The 17,553-nt window shown below is 45.1% G+C and overlaps 1 protein-coding gene across 1 annotated transcript in view; it reads left to right on the forward strand.

The window, feature by feature from the left end:
• PPP2R5A (protein phosphatase 2 regulatory subunit B'alpha) overlaps nt 1-17,553 on the forward strand; it is a 174,059-nt gene that overhangs the window by 113,428 nt on the left and 43,078 nt on the right. Inside the window, exon 3 of the mRNA XM_068232937.1 lies at nt 4,304-4,405. Coding sequence (XP_068089038.1) covers nt 4,304-4,405 — 102 coding nt within the window. The remainder of the gene's footprint in view (nt 1-4,303; nt 4,406-17,553) is intronic.

Here is a 17,553-nt window from a genome sequence, read left to right on the forward strand (position 1 = left end):
TTTGAAGCCACCCATTAATACAGTGACACGAAAATCGCTTAAACTGTGTCCAGGTAAACAAAAGTGTGTTGGTATTGGGAGATCAGTATATTTTGTAATATCCCTTTTCCACAGATCCACTATTAACAGCAGGAAAAAGGATATTACAAAATATACTGATCTCCCAATACCAACACACTTTGGTTTACCTGGACAGAGTTTAAGCGATTTTCGTGTCACTGTATTAATGGGTGGCTTCAAATCGGGAAACATGAGACTAACACAAACAAAGTTTATGCTTATTTTCAAAACTGTAGAAGATGGTTTAAACAAGGACTCTAACTTCCTGTGCTGGTACGATGGGTTTTAAATGCCACAATTCTTTTAATTTTAATTTTTCTATCTTTTCATTCATTTTTGTGCCATATGCTGTTTAAGCTGGTATGCACTGTCACTATTCATTTTATTTGCTTTCATGTGATGGCTTTAAATGCCACAATTCTCTTAAGCTTAGAATTAATGGTGCATATAACCATCCCAGTTACAATTTGAACTCGGAATTTACGATGTCTCTTCATCACTAGAGTCTGCTTTATGTCATGTTGAGGATTCTATTGATCTTATCAATTTAGCCAGGATGCCTGGGAAAGCCTCCTCAGTAAAGCCCCATCTACACGATACGATTCTTTGTACGATTCGATTACGATTCTATTTACGATCCAATTAAATCCGACATGTCCGATTGGGATTCGATTCAATTCGATTTGCCATTGTTTTGCAATAGCAAATCGAATCGAATCCTGATCGGACATGTCGTATTTAATCGGATCGTAAATAGAATCGTAATTGAATCGTACAAAGAATCGTATCGTGTAGATGGGGCTTAACAGTTGAGGCATCTAATTACACTTATGTTTGCTAAAGAATGTTTCTCCTCTGTATGTCAGTGTATATAAGCTGTGCTTTTCAGTTTTGGTCAGGAACCAGTCCAACGAAGGCTTTTTATAAGTCGAAAGCTCACTGTTTATCCATCTCTACTACCTACTGTAATGGCCCATACTCGCGGGCAACTTTTTGTGCCTGTCGCCAGCACACGTGAGCGGCGCGACGGAAGCTGTCGCCGACGTTCCTCCTCCCCCCCCCCCCCCCCACCGGAAGCTCCGTATACCTCAATGGAGGTTGCTGTCGCTAGTCCGCGTACTCACGCGGACTAGCGACAGTTGCGGCGGAGTTGCGGCGGCGACTGTCGCCAGGCGATTGACCGCGCCAATCGCCTGGCGACATCAGCGACGGGCGACAGTTCGGGGTGCGCGCCCGTGCGACGGCGCATACTCACGGGCGACCTGTCGCCGCAACGCGCGTGCCGTGTGTTGCGGCGACAATTGTAGCCCGTGAGTATGGGCCATAAGTGACAGCAATATGGGAGAAAAGTCATTTATGGCTCATTTTACTCTGAAAGAAATGTACTTATTTGTATGCGTTTTAAATTATAAGCTTTTCGCGACTCTTTAAACACTTGAGGACCACAGTGCAAAAACCCCTTAACGACCTTCCGTTTTTTTGTTGCGCTGGGCTGTGTAGACTTTTCAGCCTTCTGCACAGCCCAGCTAAGGAGCCCAGCAATCGTACTCTCCTATTTTTGTCCCTAAGGGGTCATCCCGCCGTAGGTGTCCGATCGCTGCTGCATTATTTTTTTTTTTTTGCCTCAAAGAAGCTCTGTTCATTGCCATCCCCCTCCCTCCCCTCTGCCTGCAGCAATGAACAGGACAGAGATCCGTCCTATTCTCCGCCTTTCATAGGCATCAGCCTATGAGAGGACGGCGATCTCCGGCCAATCAGAGGCTGGGGATCGCCGATCTCATACAGCGCTGCTGGAGACCGCAGCGCTGTACAGATGTAAACAAAGGGGATTTATTTCCCCTTTCGTCTACAAACAGCCTGCTAGCTGCGATCGGCGGCTAGCAGCCTAATCACTGAGCGACGCTACGGGAACGGGCAGGGAATGATTGCGCATGCACACGGCCGTTCCCTGGGAAACTGCAGCTCCAGGACTTGACACCAATTGGCGTTAGGCAGTCCTGGGGCTGCCGCCGCGTTCACGCCCATTGCCGTGACGCGGTCGTTAGGTAGTTAAAAGTTCCATCTAGCGATGATGGGCAGACTTGACCAAGAGACAAATATCTCTCTAATCAAATCTGATTAGAGAGAGATCTGGCGGCTGCCCATACACCACAGGCCGATTCCCAATAATTTCATGCTGAAACCGATCTGGAAGCAGCCTTGTGATGCAGCAAACCACCGCCTCGCTGGCCCCAACGCTGTCCCCATAATGTGCAACATGCCCCCCCCCCAGTGTACTATACATTACCTGTCCTTGTCTGCCACCGCTGGCTCCGGACACTGTCCTGTGTCCATACACTCCCCACGTGGTTGTCAATGTACACCTGGATGCATGTGCGCCCATGTTACTCTGACAACCACGTGGGGAGCTTGTATAGACCAAGACAGCGCCCAGAGCCAGCAGTGGCAGACAAGGACAGGTGAAGTATAGTGCACTGGGCCCGGGGGGGCAGTACATTGAATATTAGGGGAGGGGGGACAAGGTCGGACGTTTCTTCGCTAGTCCTGATATCGGTCACCGTTGCACTCCCGATCTAGCAAGTCGGCTCTACATCTTGCAGTATGTCCAGCTGACTCATGGGTGGTCGCATCGGTGATCAGGCATGCACTTGGCGGCACTGATTATCGTCCAGTTAGATTACAATCAAAATGGCTGGTCAACCAGCTGGCAAGTCGCCCAACGTATGGCCACGTTAAATATAACGATCTTAATCAACAGGATGTTGTTACAAATAAAATTAGTTAATTAATTTTAGTGCTGGTACTTTATTCATACCTCTGCCAACATGCATGGCAGCTGGGGTTTGCTCAAATACTTGTGCAGGGAACACGCTTGTCGCTGTGATATCGTGGCCTTTTCTTTCGTTGTGCTGCAATCCTATTTTCGTCCAAAATTTGTAATTCATTTTTTCTTTGTTTTGAGGCAAAGCACAATAAAATGGTATGTGGGGGGAGGGGAAGGAAAACGCAAAAATGGAACACAAATGATTGCAAGAAATTCCCAATTCTTGAGCAGCCCATCGTCTTGTGTGTGGTTTTTATATCGCGGCAAAAGGTGCACGATTATAAAATATCTCGGGAACTGTCCTTGTGACGCCGCATCCGCCACCCCCAGCAATGTCCCCTTCTAATGTAAAATGTGCCCCATGCAAAATACTTGAACTGTCGGTGTCTGCTGTTGGCTCCATCCTCCGTCCACATACACGCGCCCCACGTAGATGCCGACAACCACATGGTGGAGATGTGTATGTGGACGGAGTGCGGAGCCAGCGGCGGACACAGACAGGTAACGTATATGACACTGGGCACCGGGGGGCACATTTTACACTAGGAAAGGGGTCAGTGCTGGGAGTTCCATCACGTTATTCTCTTGTCCCGGTATCACACACGGTTGAGCATGTCGGCCCTACATCTTGCAGCATGTCTGATCGATACATGCGACCAATTTCGGACCCAAATTGCTAGCATCGTCGATCGGTCATGCTCTTTGACGATTATAAATTATTATAATTTATCTTATTATAGTAATCTAATCAGGTGATCGATCGGCCGCCAAATCGTCTGAGGTATGGCCATCTTAAAGCCTTGAACACTTGCTACTTGAAATGATGAAAGCCTAGGTCGAGAAACCAGCGTGTGTACAACCGCCCCCGACAGCTTGAGAGCATTGTTCTCACTTACCCCGCCCGCCACTATACATCTCTCCCGCGCATTTGGTAAAATGGGTGCCGCCTAGAACATAATGTTAATTGTGTGTGTGTGTATAGCGGCATCCAGGAGATAATGTGCGCGCTAGCAATGCCCCAATAATCTTAGTTTTTATAATTTTTAGAGGCGCAGATATTGGCAGGGGGACTTTTTAACGGCAAAGGCGGCGCAGATCAGAATCAAACAGTCCAGAGAGACAACCGTAGGACGGGTGAAGCCTCGATTGGATCCAGAGGCTTCCCCGTCCCGAGGGAAGTACCTCCCCCCCCCTTAAGCTGGACATAATTGTATTATCCAGATTGTATAGTTGACGCTATAGTTTGAGTAGATTCTTTAAATTCTGCTACACAGCGGTAACCTTGGACACAATTTTACAATCCAATTGAATGTCCGCCTTGAGATAATAATTCTACCCACACAATACGTCATGTTACTTTATTTTGTTCTTGTTTGTTTTAGGTTTGTTTAACCAGCGCTCTCTATTGCTCTGTTACAGATTAGCTCCAATATATTTAGAACCCTCCCGCCGAGCGACAATCCAGACTTTGACCCCGAGGAGGATGAGCCGACACTGGAAGCCTCCTGGCCTCACATACAGGTGAGTGTTACCTTCCGCTTCCGCTCTGCTCCATCTGCCCTGCAGAAACAAAAGCTGTCTTCATTGCTGCTGTCACATGACACTAGGCAGGTCAGCTGATGTTTTCTTTACTGAAGACAGCCCTGGCATTGGTTATTAGACATGAACTGACAGAGGAACCAGCAATTTATCTCCGGGACATGTTGCTGGAAACTGCCGTGGTTACTCTGAGTATACAAGACTGAGCTGTTTGCTTAATTTTTTTTTACCAGTTATGAAGATGGTTAAACCACTAATCTCCATATACACATTCCATTACACTCCACCGGAGAAGCAAGCACACATTTATTATAAATCTTGCATCGTGTTTTGAATGTGTGTTTTAATACATCTTTCAAGTATGTGTTTTTTTAAAATGAGGAACTCTAATGTAATAAAAAAAAGTGCTTCATTTTTACAATTATGTATAAATGATTTAGTCAGTGTTTGCCCATTGTAAAATCTTTTCTCTCCCTGATTTATATTTTGACATTTATCACATGCCGACATTTTTACTGCTGGCATGGGATGTCAGTGGAAGGAGATGCTGCTTGCTTTTTTGGCAGTTGGAAACAGCTGTTACTTCCCACAATGCAACAAAGCTCCCACAGTGTGATGTCTGAACCATGGTCCTGACATCACACTGTGGGAGGGGTTTCACCACAATGCCATACAGCCCCCTGATGATCCGTTTGAGAAAAGGAAAAGATTTCTCATGGGGAAATATGGGGGGTATCTGCTTCTGATTCGGATGAAGTTCAATTCTTGATTACGGTTTCTCTTTAACCACTTGCTGACAGCCCACTACCTATGGGCGTCGGCAAGGTGGCTTCCCCAGGACAGCGTAACGCCGATCGGCGGCGGCACCTGGAGGACTGATTAGCCGTGCAATGTAAGACGTACCTGCCGGCCACAGAGGGTGCTTTATGTCATACGGGGAGTCCAGTGCGGTGAGAGGCCCATCACACCTCACAAACAAAGTCCAATCTGTAGTAGCAATCCACATAGGACTCAACCCTTCAAGGAATGATTTCCATCAAAATATTTGTGCATAGCGGTCCTACAGCATATAGATACGCACAACGTTTCGGGCAAAGGCCCTTTCTCAAGTGCTCTGAGCACTTGAGAAAGGGCCTTTGCCCGAAACGTTGTTCGTATCTATATGCTGTAGGACCGCTATGCACAAATAAATATTTTGATGGAAATCATTCCTTGAAGGGTTGAGTCCTATGTGGATTGCTACTACGGACTGATTAGCAGCCCACCCACGACGTCAACCCGCTGGCCAATTAGCAGCACCGGCGGGTTGTAAACACACTGATCCTGTCCCCCCTGATCGCCCATAGCACCCCTCAGACCCCCCCTGATCACCCCCTCAGACCACTGTTTGCACCCAGTCACCCCCCTAATCACCCATCAATCACCCCCTGTCAACGCTATATTTTAGATTAGGTCCTAAACTGCCCCCTGGGGGCTCCTGATCACCCCCCCGCCTTCCCCCTGTGTACTGTATACATCTATTCTTCCTTGTAATCACCCCCTGATCACATGTCAATCACCCCGTCACCACCTGTCACTGCCACCCATCACATCAGACCCTAACCTGCCCCTTCCGAGCACCTGACCACCAGCCCACACTCCCAGATCGCCCGCAGACCAGCCCTCAGATCAACTCCCAAGTGCATTGTTTACATCTGTTCTCCCCTCTAATCACCCACTGATCACCCATCAATCACCCCGTCACTACCTGTCACTGCTACCCATCAGATCAGACCCTAATCTGCCCTTTGCGGGCACCCAGTCACCCGCCCACACTTTCAGATCGCCCTCAGACCCCCCCCCTAATCACCTCCCCAGTGCATTGATTGCATCTATTCTCCCCTCTAATCACCCCCTGATACACCCATCCATTACCTCCTGTCACCCCCTAGCACTCCTACCCATCAGATCAGGCCCTAATCTGCCACCTGTGGGCTTCTGATCACCTGGCCAAACCCTCAACCGCACCACCGTAGTGACAAATTTTTTTCTGATCACTGCAAAAAACACTGTACAATAACTGTGGCGCTGTAAAGATCAGTTTTGATTTTTTTTTTTCTATCAAAACTCAGTGACCACAGCTTTCTACTTCACAAGTACTCCCTTTTGCTAGGTAGATGCTCTTTTTCCTGGGTAGTCTCAGAGGAATACCGCCTAAATTTAGCAGTCCACCATGGAAAAAAAGGGGTATTCCGCTGAATAGGCCGCCGAGATTCTGGCCCAGTGGGGTGAGTGCGATTGGGAAGCCTCATCCGACGAATCAACTGGGTCAGAATACAAACCGGTGAACAGCAGTGGCTCTCTGACCGATAGCAATGACGAGGTTGAGATCCTGGCTAGAGCCAGGCGTACCACACCCCATGTCACTGGACCGCAGGATCAGACTCAAGGGCAGCAGAGTGGTGCTAGCGCTGATCCAAGTTTTCTTGGTGAGGTGTGCACCAGCAGCGTAGCATCTCCTGGACCTAGCACCAGTACTACCATAGACCATGGTGAAGTGACGAGCACCAGCATGGTAGTAGAAACTGGTTCGGTGGCACGTGCATTAAGACCCGAGTCGCAGCCACCAGCAAAACGGCCCCGTACTACCCATAGTCTCCCAGAGGTGCTGGCAAATCCCAATTGGCAATCCCCTGGTTCCGCCGCACCAGTACTGCCCCCTTTCACCACCCAGTCTGGAGTCCAGGTGGAGACAGATAATCTAGGATTGGCCCTAGACTTTTTTCATTTGTTTTGCATCGTGAATCTCTACGACTTAATTGTGGCTGAGACCAACCGTTATGCCACACAATATGCAACTGCCAACCAGAGAAGCTACCATGCCCAGCCTTTTCTGTGGAAACCACTTCAAGTTTCCAAACTGCACATTTTTGGGGGCCTTCTCCTTAAAGGGAACCAGAGACAAAGCACCCTTGTGTAGTTTACCATATATATCAGTAAGAACATTAGAGAAAACACTTACCATGCTCTCTGTTTCATCCTCACTGCTAAAAGTGTCTGTTATCAGCTGTGATAAGAATCCCGTACTGAGCATTCAGTCTGGCTTTGTAGGGAATAATTATAGCTGAGTCATTATAGCAGAGCCACAAGGGGGCAGGCTTGGGCTTGAAAAGACACCAGAGAAGACAGACTCAGCTATAATCTTTCCGTAGCAAAGCTAGACTGAGTGCTCAGTCGGGGATTCTTTTCAGAGGTGATAAAAGTCGGATTAAACAGAGAACAATGAAACAAAGAGCAGATTAGGTGTTTACTGTCATGTTCCCACTGATGTATAAGGTAAAATACAAGAGGGTGCTTCATCTCTTGTTTTCTTTAACATGGGTCTAGTCAAAAAGAATGTATTGCGGTCTTATTGGTCTACGCACACAATACATCACATGCCCATGTTCTCTGCTGCCATGTCCAGGTCACGATTTGAGAACATCTTGCGCTTCTTGCACTTCAGTGCCAATACAACCTGTCATCTAAGAGGCCACCCTGCTTATGACCGGTTCCACAAAATTCGGCCCCTCATAGACCACCTGTCATCAAAATTTGCAGATGCTTATACCCCTGAACAGTCATTTTGAGGCACTTGTTTTCCAGACTACTCCTCGCGGTTTAGGGCCCCTAAAATGCCAGGGCAGTATAGGAACCCCACAAGTGCCCCCTATTTTAGAAAGAAGCCCTCCCAAGGTATTCCGTTAGGTGTATGGCGAGTTCATAGAAGATTTTATTTTTTGTCACAAGTTATTGGAAAATGACACTTTGTGAAAAAAAACTAAAGTCAATTTCTGCTAACTTGTGACAAAAAAATAAAATCTTCTATTAACTCACCATACTACTAAAGGAATACCTTGGGGTGTCTTCTTTCTAAAATGGGGTCATTTGTAGGGTTCCTATACGGCCCTGGCATTATATGGGTCCTAAATTGTGAGGAGTAGTCTGGAAATCAAATGCCTTCAAAACGTCCTGTGAAATCCTAAAGGTACTCATAGGACTTTGGGCCCCTTAGTGCACCTAGGCTGCAAAAAAGTGTCACATGTGGTATCGCCGTACTCAGGAGAAGTAGTATAATGTGTTTTGGGGTGTATTTTTACACATACCCATGCTGGGTGGGAGACATATCTCTGTAAATGGACAATTGTGTGTAAGAAAAAAAATCAAAAAATTCTCCTTTACAGAGAGATTTCTCCAACCCAGCATGAGCATGTGTAAAAATACACCCCAAAACACATTCTACTACTTCTCCTGAGTATGGCGATACCACATGTGTGACACTTTTTTGCAGCCTAGGTGCGCTAAGGGGCCCAAAGTCCTATGAGCACCTTTAGGCTTTACAGGGGTGCTGACAATTTAGCACCCCCCAAAATGCTAGGACAGTAAACGCCCCACAAATGACCCCATTTTGGAAAGTAGACACCCGAAAGTATTCAGAGAGGGGCATGGTGAGTCCGTGGAAGATTTCATTTTTTTTTTTTGGCACTAGTTAGTAGAAATGGAAACTTTTTTTTAGTTTATTTTTTGTCACAGTGTCATTTTCCGCTAACTTGTGACAAAAAAATAAAATTTTCTATGAACTCACCATGCCTTTTAGTGAATACTTTGGGATGTCTTCTTTCCAAAATGGGGACATTTGGGGGGTATTTATACTATCCTGGAATTCTAACACCTCATGAAACATGACAGGTGCTCAGAAAAGTCAGAGATGCTTCAAAATGGGAAAATTCACTTTTTGCTCCATAGTTTGTAAACGCTATAACTTTTACCCAATCAAAAAAAAAAAATCCAATAAGTGTCTATGTATTGATCAAAGACCTGTAGCACAATAAATTTAGACAAAAATGTATATAGAAATTTTACTTTATTTGAAAAATGTTAGCACAGAAGGTAAAAAAAACAATTTTTTTGACAAAATTCATGTCTTTTTTGATGAATATAATAAAAACTAAAAATCACAGCAGCAATCAAATAGCACCAAAAGAAAGCTTTATTAGTGACAAGAAAAGGAGGTAAAATTCATTTAGATAGTATGTTGTATGACCGAGCAATAAACTGTTAAAGCTGCAGTGGTCTGAATGGGAAAAAAAAGTGTCTGGTCCTTAAGGGGTTTTAAGGCTGCAGTCCTTAAGTGGTTAAAGCAGACTTGAACTCCTTTCTGTTTTAAAAGATAAGCTACAGCATAATAAACTTTAATGAAAAAAAAAATTGTTACAGCTGATGCAAATCCTGCAATAATTCCGCAGTTTGTCTACTTTCTGCTTTCATGGAAGCAGACATAGGGTTAACATCCTGTGTTTACAAATTAGCTGCTCTGTTAAGGCAGCCAGCTGACACAGTTGACAGATCAAATTACAACTTGTGATTAGTCACAGATGAGGGGAAATTAGACAGGCTAAACTCTCTAAATACATACAGGGTGAATTTCTCTGTTTTCCTTACGTCCCGTGCAAGAGTTCAGGTCCACTCTCCCATTCAGTAAATAGGGTACAGGAACAGAAAACACATCATGAGGCATCCTATATAATAATAGTTGTCACTGTGTAGCTGGGTCCGTGCTTTTTGCTACTGCGCATGTGCGCAGCACGGACCCAGCCTCACACAGGCAGGACGACAGGGACGGAGCCAGGCGGGCGTGTGAGCGGGCGGCCGGGTGCGCGCAGGCGAGCATAGACAGACCTAGCCTGTTTTTAAACGAGCTAAGGGCACTAGTAATTTACATAAAAACATATGTGACAAATGCTTTAAAAAGCAGTACATGTGCCTACCCATTGAAATACATTGAGTGAGAATCTTATGTGGTGTACGATAAAGTAGTGCATGTTGTTAGTACTTAAAATGCAAAAAATTGTAAACTTTGCCACTGCACTTGCTGACAAGGGGGGGAGGGGTTCATCTGGCTACATATGCTGGGGGTGCTTATGAACATATTTAGACCCCACCACTGCTGCCTGGGACCCCCTTTTTCCTCTTAGCTGCACTCTCATCTGTGTACAATTTAAACTGTACTTGGCATGCATGAGTATGGTCTGCACATGCCCAGTAACACAAAGCCACTTGTGCACAGAGACAAAAGCCATGCATGATTGATCCATGCTGCTGGGCATGTGCAGACAATACTCGTGCTCGCCCAGTACGGTTGTACTTGTTCACAGATCGGAGTGCAGCCATGAGGTAGAAGAGGGTCTCGAGCAGCAGTGGAGGGGGGTCTTAATATGTTCAGGAGGTCCCATCACTGGAGCAGTGGACATCAGGAGAATCTACGAAGATAAGTATATTTAATTTAAGTAATTTAATTTTCAAAATACTGTAGGTTACCACAGGACATAAGGGGGAGGGGGGTTCTTGAAGAGATAGGACACTATGCTTCATAGAGCATAGAGAAGTCACAGATGCTGTCTTCACACCTTCCCCTGGATAAATAATGGCAGCTCCTATAGCTATTAGAAACCAGGACAAACTGCAGAAAAAAAAAAGTGGTGCTTGGTTCCCTTTTATGCTGGTCTTTAGTGAAGGCATAAACAGATTGCATCATTTTTATATTCTCGCCTGTATTTCAGCCCTGACCTCATAATGCAATCTAATCCATGCGAAACAACCCTAAATGACCCGCAGTTCAGCAGTCAGACTTGTTTTCGAAGGCTTTCTGAAGTCTCAGGGTTGCAAATTACCGGGACAGAGAATTAACGAGATTCCAGAGCTCTTGGAATGTTGCTGCTGAAGAGCAGGAATGTGTGTAAGTTGTGTAAGTTGGAGTCATGTGTGATAAGCGATAAGATAGGGCAGCTTTCTGTGCAGCCGCCTGTCATCTTATTGCTTCTCAAGTCCTGAAATCCTTCCCCAGAGCACTGCAGATAGATTCTCTGCACCAGGGAAGTGTGTAAAGAAGAGCAGCTGATCATGGAGAGCAGAGGGCAGGAGACAGGCCTGCCGCCCCCTTCTACAAAGACTAATGAGATCTTCCACAGGAGAGCACAATCCCTCCATTGTCCTGTCATAGGCCGGGCTGAACATCTTTTATGTATCTTGTGACTTGGAAGCCTCTGTGTCAGTCACATGGCAGGAGTACAATGCAATCAAAGTGGATAGCTAAAGGCCTGCTCCAACCAAATTACTTTGCGCGTGTGTGTGTGTTGCAGTGCCTGTCCATCTTCCGAATTCTCCGCTCTTCCATTAGACCCATACACGCCGCCAGCACGCACGTGCCACACCAGCGGCGTGTATGGAGCGAATAGAAGAGTGCTGGATTCGGAAGATGGACATTCACCGTTATGTAGGACAAGTAATGTATAAATGCACACTAATACGCTGGGGAAACAGCGCTGGGGGTTTTGCCGCGTTCATTGCTCGTATGTCCGACCGATGCATGCAACCAATTTCGGCCCAAAATTGGTTGCAGTGCCGATCGGACAAGCACTTGATGTCACTGATTTCCACCTGATTCGATTATTATAATTGAATTGGATGGTCGATCGGCTGCCAATGTCCTGATGTCTGGCCACCTACTTTCTGAGGGTCAGTTAGTGACAGGATTATGGACTCTGTAAAGCGCTGCAGATGTCAGTGATATATAAATACATACTGTATTTTCCGGCGTATAAAGGTGGCCGCTAACAGTCCAATTTCTAGCGAAAAATCGTTCAAGCGATCAGACATTCTGATCGGATTGGTTGAAAATATTCTCAGTTGATGGGCAGAATCGATTATGAACGATTATAAAAATAGTCGTCCGATTGGATTTTTGTCAAACCAAAATTTAGATTTTCTTGATTAGTTGTGACAGATAGGAAGCAAAGATTTGTTCGTTGATGGTGTATTGAATGATTTTTCTTCCAATCAGAATTTCTGATCGCTCGAAAGATTTTTCGGTAGAAATTGGACCATTAGTGGCCACCTTAAGACTGGGCGTATAAGATGACCCCCCCCCCCCCCCCAAGTTTTCAACTTAAAATAGAGTTTAGGATATACTCGCCATATAAGACTACCCCTCTTCCAACACGCACCAAATAAACATTTAAAAACATCATATACTGGTGCTATGTATGAACAGATAAAGGTGCTGTACTGTATGTGGTACCCAGAATATACCTGTATACAGGTGATTGACTGACTGGTTGGATTGGTCAACTCTCCCTCTCTCTAAGTGGATTGGTCAGCTCTTCTTGTCTACCTGTTTATCAGAGCGGTGCCCATAAAACACGCCTCTTTCACCCTTCTGGCTCCGCCCTTGTATCCTATTTACCTCCTTCTCCGCCTCTCAGATCTCGCACATGTGCGCCTGCGCCGCTTCACTACAGTCCTCAGCAGTGAGATCTGAGAGGCGGTAACAGGATAGGGCGGGCCAGACGGGTGTAAGAGCCGTGTTTTATGGGCACAGCACGATCTTTCTTCTATACCCTGCACGCCCCAGACCTAGCTCCCCCAGCAAAAGCGGCAAACGCCGAATCTCCAGCACCCGGTGATTAAACATCAGCATGCCGCGTATCACCCGGCATCAATGACACCCGGCGTATAAGATGACCCCTGACTCTTCAGAAGATTTTCAAGGTTCAAAAAGTAGTCTTATACGCCAGAATATACAGTAATAATAATAGTATTGCTAGGTACATACCATACCATTTTCAGGCAGATTTACCTGCCAGTTCTATTATTTCCAACATGTCCGATCTGAATTTCGATCTATTATTTTAACCAATTAATGACAAGCAGACTTATGCATCCTGCTAGAGCCTCTTAACGGCTCCAGGACGTTTTTATAAGTGAAATAGTGCTGCTACCGCCGTGCACGGGAAATTAGGGAAAAATAAAAAATCCGTAGAAAAAATACTCCTTTATTTCCAAATACTGTACTGTCACCATACTTTCTACTAGGGACATAATTAAAACCTTGTGATAACCAGGACAAATAGGCAGATAAAATGTGTGGGTTTTATGTACAGTAGCAGTGTTTATATTAAAACTATAGGAGATGAAATTGAAGAAAGTGTTTGTTCATTTTTTCCTTGTTTTTCCCTTTAAAATGCAAAGAAAATAATTACTGAAAACAAATATCAACTCCAAAAAGCCTAATTGGTGTTGAAAAAACCAAGATATAGATCATTTCATTGTGATTAGTAGTGATTAACCTTTTCGGGACCGGCCGCCTACCCCCCTTAAGGACCAGGCATTTTGCGCGGGAGGGGGGTGCGCACGTTTGGGGGGGGGGGGGGGTCAGGCGGCCGGATCCCGTGTGTGGCTGGCTAGGTTGGTGTCCCCCCATGGTGGCCTGTGCCTCCCCTTTCTGCCAGCAGCCTTCACTCACCTTCCAGGCTCCAGCGATGAGCTGCACGGGACCCTCTTCTCTGGCCGGCATCTCCGTTCTGTCTGTCGATCATAGTAATCAATGTTACAGAGGCGCCAGGACGATAAAATTAGATAAAATGTTTAAAAAACAGGAAGGCAATAGGTGGACTTACCTCCCTGATGCAGACACAAGGAAATGTCGAGTTTATGACAAATAAAAAGGTTTATTTATATACTCCAATATTTTGCTATAAAATATTGAAGTATATAAATAAACCTTTTTATTTGTCATAAACTCGACATTTCCTTGTGTCTGCATCGGGGAGGTAAGTCCACCTATTGCCTCCCTGGTTTTTAAACATTTTATCTAATTTTATCCTCCTGGCGCCTCTAACATTGATTACTATATCGTGTCCACCCCTGGTGGTGGGGAATTGGCCCCCTTTTTTCTTATCTACAGAGAGCGACTTCTTACTCCTGAGGGGGGACAAGTCTAATCTCCCCACCTGCCTACACAGTGGTTACCTGGCAGGTAACCCAGACTTGTGAGTATTACTCCAACCTTATTGTTCACACATTTCCTAATTACCAGTACATACTGCACCATATCGGGCTCTCTGTATCTCCCCCCCTTACTGTCTGTCGATCAGTTCCGGGTCGCGGCTTGATGACGTCATCAAGCCAGGACCCGGCGCTGACGTCAGACAGATGCCGGCCGGAGCGGAGGGGGGTGCCGATCATCACGGGAACGGCAGGGTGGTAAGTGGATCCTCTTCTTTCCCCCCCTGCCGCCGCAGCTGTCAAACTGATCACTATGATCCGACGGCGATCGTAGTGATCATGTGATCTGCAGCCATACGCGATGGCTGCTGATCACTCGGGGGAGATGTCCGCTGTCATATGACAGCTTAATCTTCCCCTCCGGGTGCGCACGATTGCGTCGGGAGCGGAAATTGCGGGCCGGCGTAGATCCTATGCCGCATTAGGCTAGAACTGCCACAAGTGCGGCGTAGAATCTAATGCACGTGGTCCCGAAAAGGTGAAGCTATTGGCAAAAGAAAGGGATGAGCGCTGAAAGGTGAAAATCGCTCTTGTTCGTTAGGGTAAAAACCGCTTTGGGTTAAAGTGGTTAATCGATCTTCTTTTTAATTGTTTTTTCGATTGATTTTAGTTCAATTCTATGAAAACCGATCAAAAATCGATAGAAAATGCAATTAAAAATATTGAAAAATCGATCGAAATTCAGATCGGTCATGTTGGAAATTAATCAATCTGGCAGGTAAATCTGCCAGAAAACTGTATGGTATGTACCTAGTATAAGACATCAGGCTAGGACTATGGTAGAATTAGATTGTGAGCTTCTCTGAGGACAGTCAGTGACATGACTATACTATAAAGTGCTGCAGAAGATGTCAGTGCTATATAAATACATAATAATATGGTAGGGCATTAGACTATGGCCTCAATTCACTAAGATCATGCTGGAGATAAGGCAAGAGAAAACTTACCTCCACACAGTAAGAGAGTTATCTTATCTCTTCATTCCTTACGTTCCCTTTTCTGTAGTTAATTTACCTCTTCTGTAGTTAATTTACCTCTTCTGTAGTTAATTTACCTCTTCTGTAGTTAATTTACCTCCGCTGTAGTTAATTTACCTCCTCTGTAGTTAATTTACCTCCTCTGTAGTTATTTTCACACGCAGTTAATGAACAGCCTGTCTTTAACTCTGGAGTTATTTTAAGGATTAAAGAGTTAACTTAAAGACAGAAGAGTTAACTTTAGGTTTGCCTGAGGTAAAATGTTTCCTGAATACTACATGCCTTGTCGCCATGGTAACAACTCTAGAAGAGTTATTAAAGACAGGAGATAAGCTTAGTGAATTGAGGCCATTGACTATTAGTAGGATTAGATTGTGAGCTCCTCTGAGGACAGTCAGTGACATGACTATGTACTCTGTAAAGTGCTGCAGAAGATGTCAATGCTATATAAATACATAATAATATGGTAGGGCATTAGACTATGACTGCTAGTAGGATTAGAGTGTGCGCTCCTCTGAGGACAGTCAGTGATATGACTATGTACTCTGTAAAGTGCTGCAGAAGAGGTCTGTGCTATAAATGCTAAATAATATTTGTGGAATTGTGTTATTGCCATTCCTTCTGGGTTTCGGCTTGCATTTGACTCACGTTTTGGTAAGGCAGGAGAACTTTGTAATCGTACCACATCTGCAAATCACTGACTGGTTTAATTTGCTCCATAATGGATATCACAGTTCATTAGACGTCTCAGAGAACAACGGCAACCCAATCTGCCTGATTATTTTATCCTTGGACGGCCGCCAATACACGGCTGGTATCTGAAAATGGTGCCAGGTTCTGAAATGTGCCGTCTTTTTTTTTTTTTTTTTCCTCTTCTTATTTTAGTCTGTGTTAAAGCGTGAAAGTGCACCAAATGATTCCTTAGTTCTGGATTATGTTACCCATCACAGGAAGATTAGAAATGGGGAGGAGGAGGTGGGGGAGGGGTGCAGATCAAAGTGCCCATACATTTGCAGATGAGGCAGCAGATTCAAACATCAGACAGATCCCTTTCTGATCTAATCAGAGGGGAATCTATTGCTGCCACACACCTGCACACAGATTTTCAAAAGGATTTAGCGTAAAATCGTTTGGAAGTTTGTGCAGCCATCTTTGCCACATATTGACCTGGGGGCATGGTAGGTGAAGTCCCTAGTGTCCAATGCAGGAACTGCAGGAAAATAATGTTGCTTAGTTCCCTTTTACCTTCTTGCAGCGTTTAAATAGGTATGATAGCTGCCATGGTTGAAATGGAAGTGATTCTCAATTAGAAATTGGGAAAAACCGTTCAGCTGAGGATGGGAGTGGCTACCAAAAACCAGGCCTGCTGCAGTAAATAATTGGTGGTCACTTGCCTGGAACACAAGGATTCGCAAATGTAATATGGGAATTTACAAACACTGCTGAACTACTTAAATGTATATTAAACAATTTTAGTAGCAATGTATGCAGCAATCGTACCAATTAAACGTGCAGATAATGATTGCAGTCAGAGATTGTAAAGCAGACTTTGCAAGAGGAAGCAACAATCGTACCAATTAAACGAGCAGATAAGCATTACCTTATGCTCATACTGTGCTGTGTGATCTGGTCTGCATGTATTCCTGTATTGTCTTATTGCTGTTTGTCACCCCGAAATATTGTCTGTAACCTAAATTAATGTCCAGCGCTGCGTAATATGTTGGCGCTTTATAAATACAATAAATAAATCTTCTTCTAGGCTTATGCCTAACCTCCCCCCCCCCCCCCCCCCCCCCCTCTTCTATACCTGATTATTACCCCTATCCTGCCGCTGCATGTCCATAAGTTCTTCTAACTTGCTCCTGACTTCTCTGACTGGTGCCTATCTCCAATTGTCCGTACAGTAACCCATAAAAGTGGCCTAACCCTAATCTACCCCTGAAACTAGCCAATCACAGGTTGATAGTGGCACATTCTGGCTCGCAATCGATCCCCCTGATTGTAAATTGGTGGGATGTAGGTTTGCTTGTGTGTCTTTGTAGTTGACCTAGATGAGATTTCATGGGATTTACATTTCACACTGTTAGGACTACTTGAGCTGTATTGCCAGAGCCCAGTTTTGGTGTGGGAATTCTGCAGGTTTTTGTGAAGCCAGCGGACAGAATCTACAGCATTCTAAGCTTCCTGGTCCTTTTAATGCAGAAATCTTTGGTCTATTTATAGCTGGAACAACTTTCACAGATTATTTCGAGTTTTTCAGAAAATGCTGTGTGACTGGTTTCCTCTTGAGTG

Source organism: Hyperolius riggenbachi, chromosome 4, assembly GCF_040937935.1.
Source record: "Hyperolius riggenbachi isolate aHypRig1 chromosome 4, aHypRig1.pri, whole genome shotgun sequence".
In the NCBI taxonomy this organism is placed as follows: Eukaryota; Metazoa; Chordata; class Amphibia; order Anura; family Hyperoliidae; genus Hyperolius; species Hyperolius riggenbachi.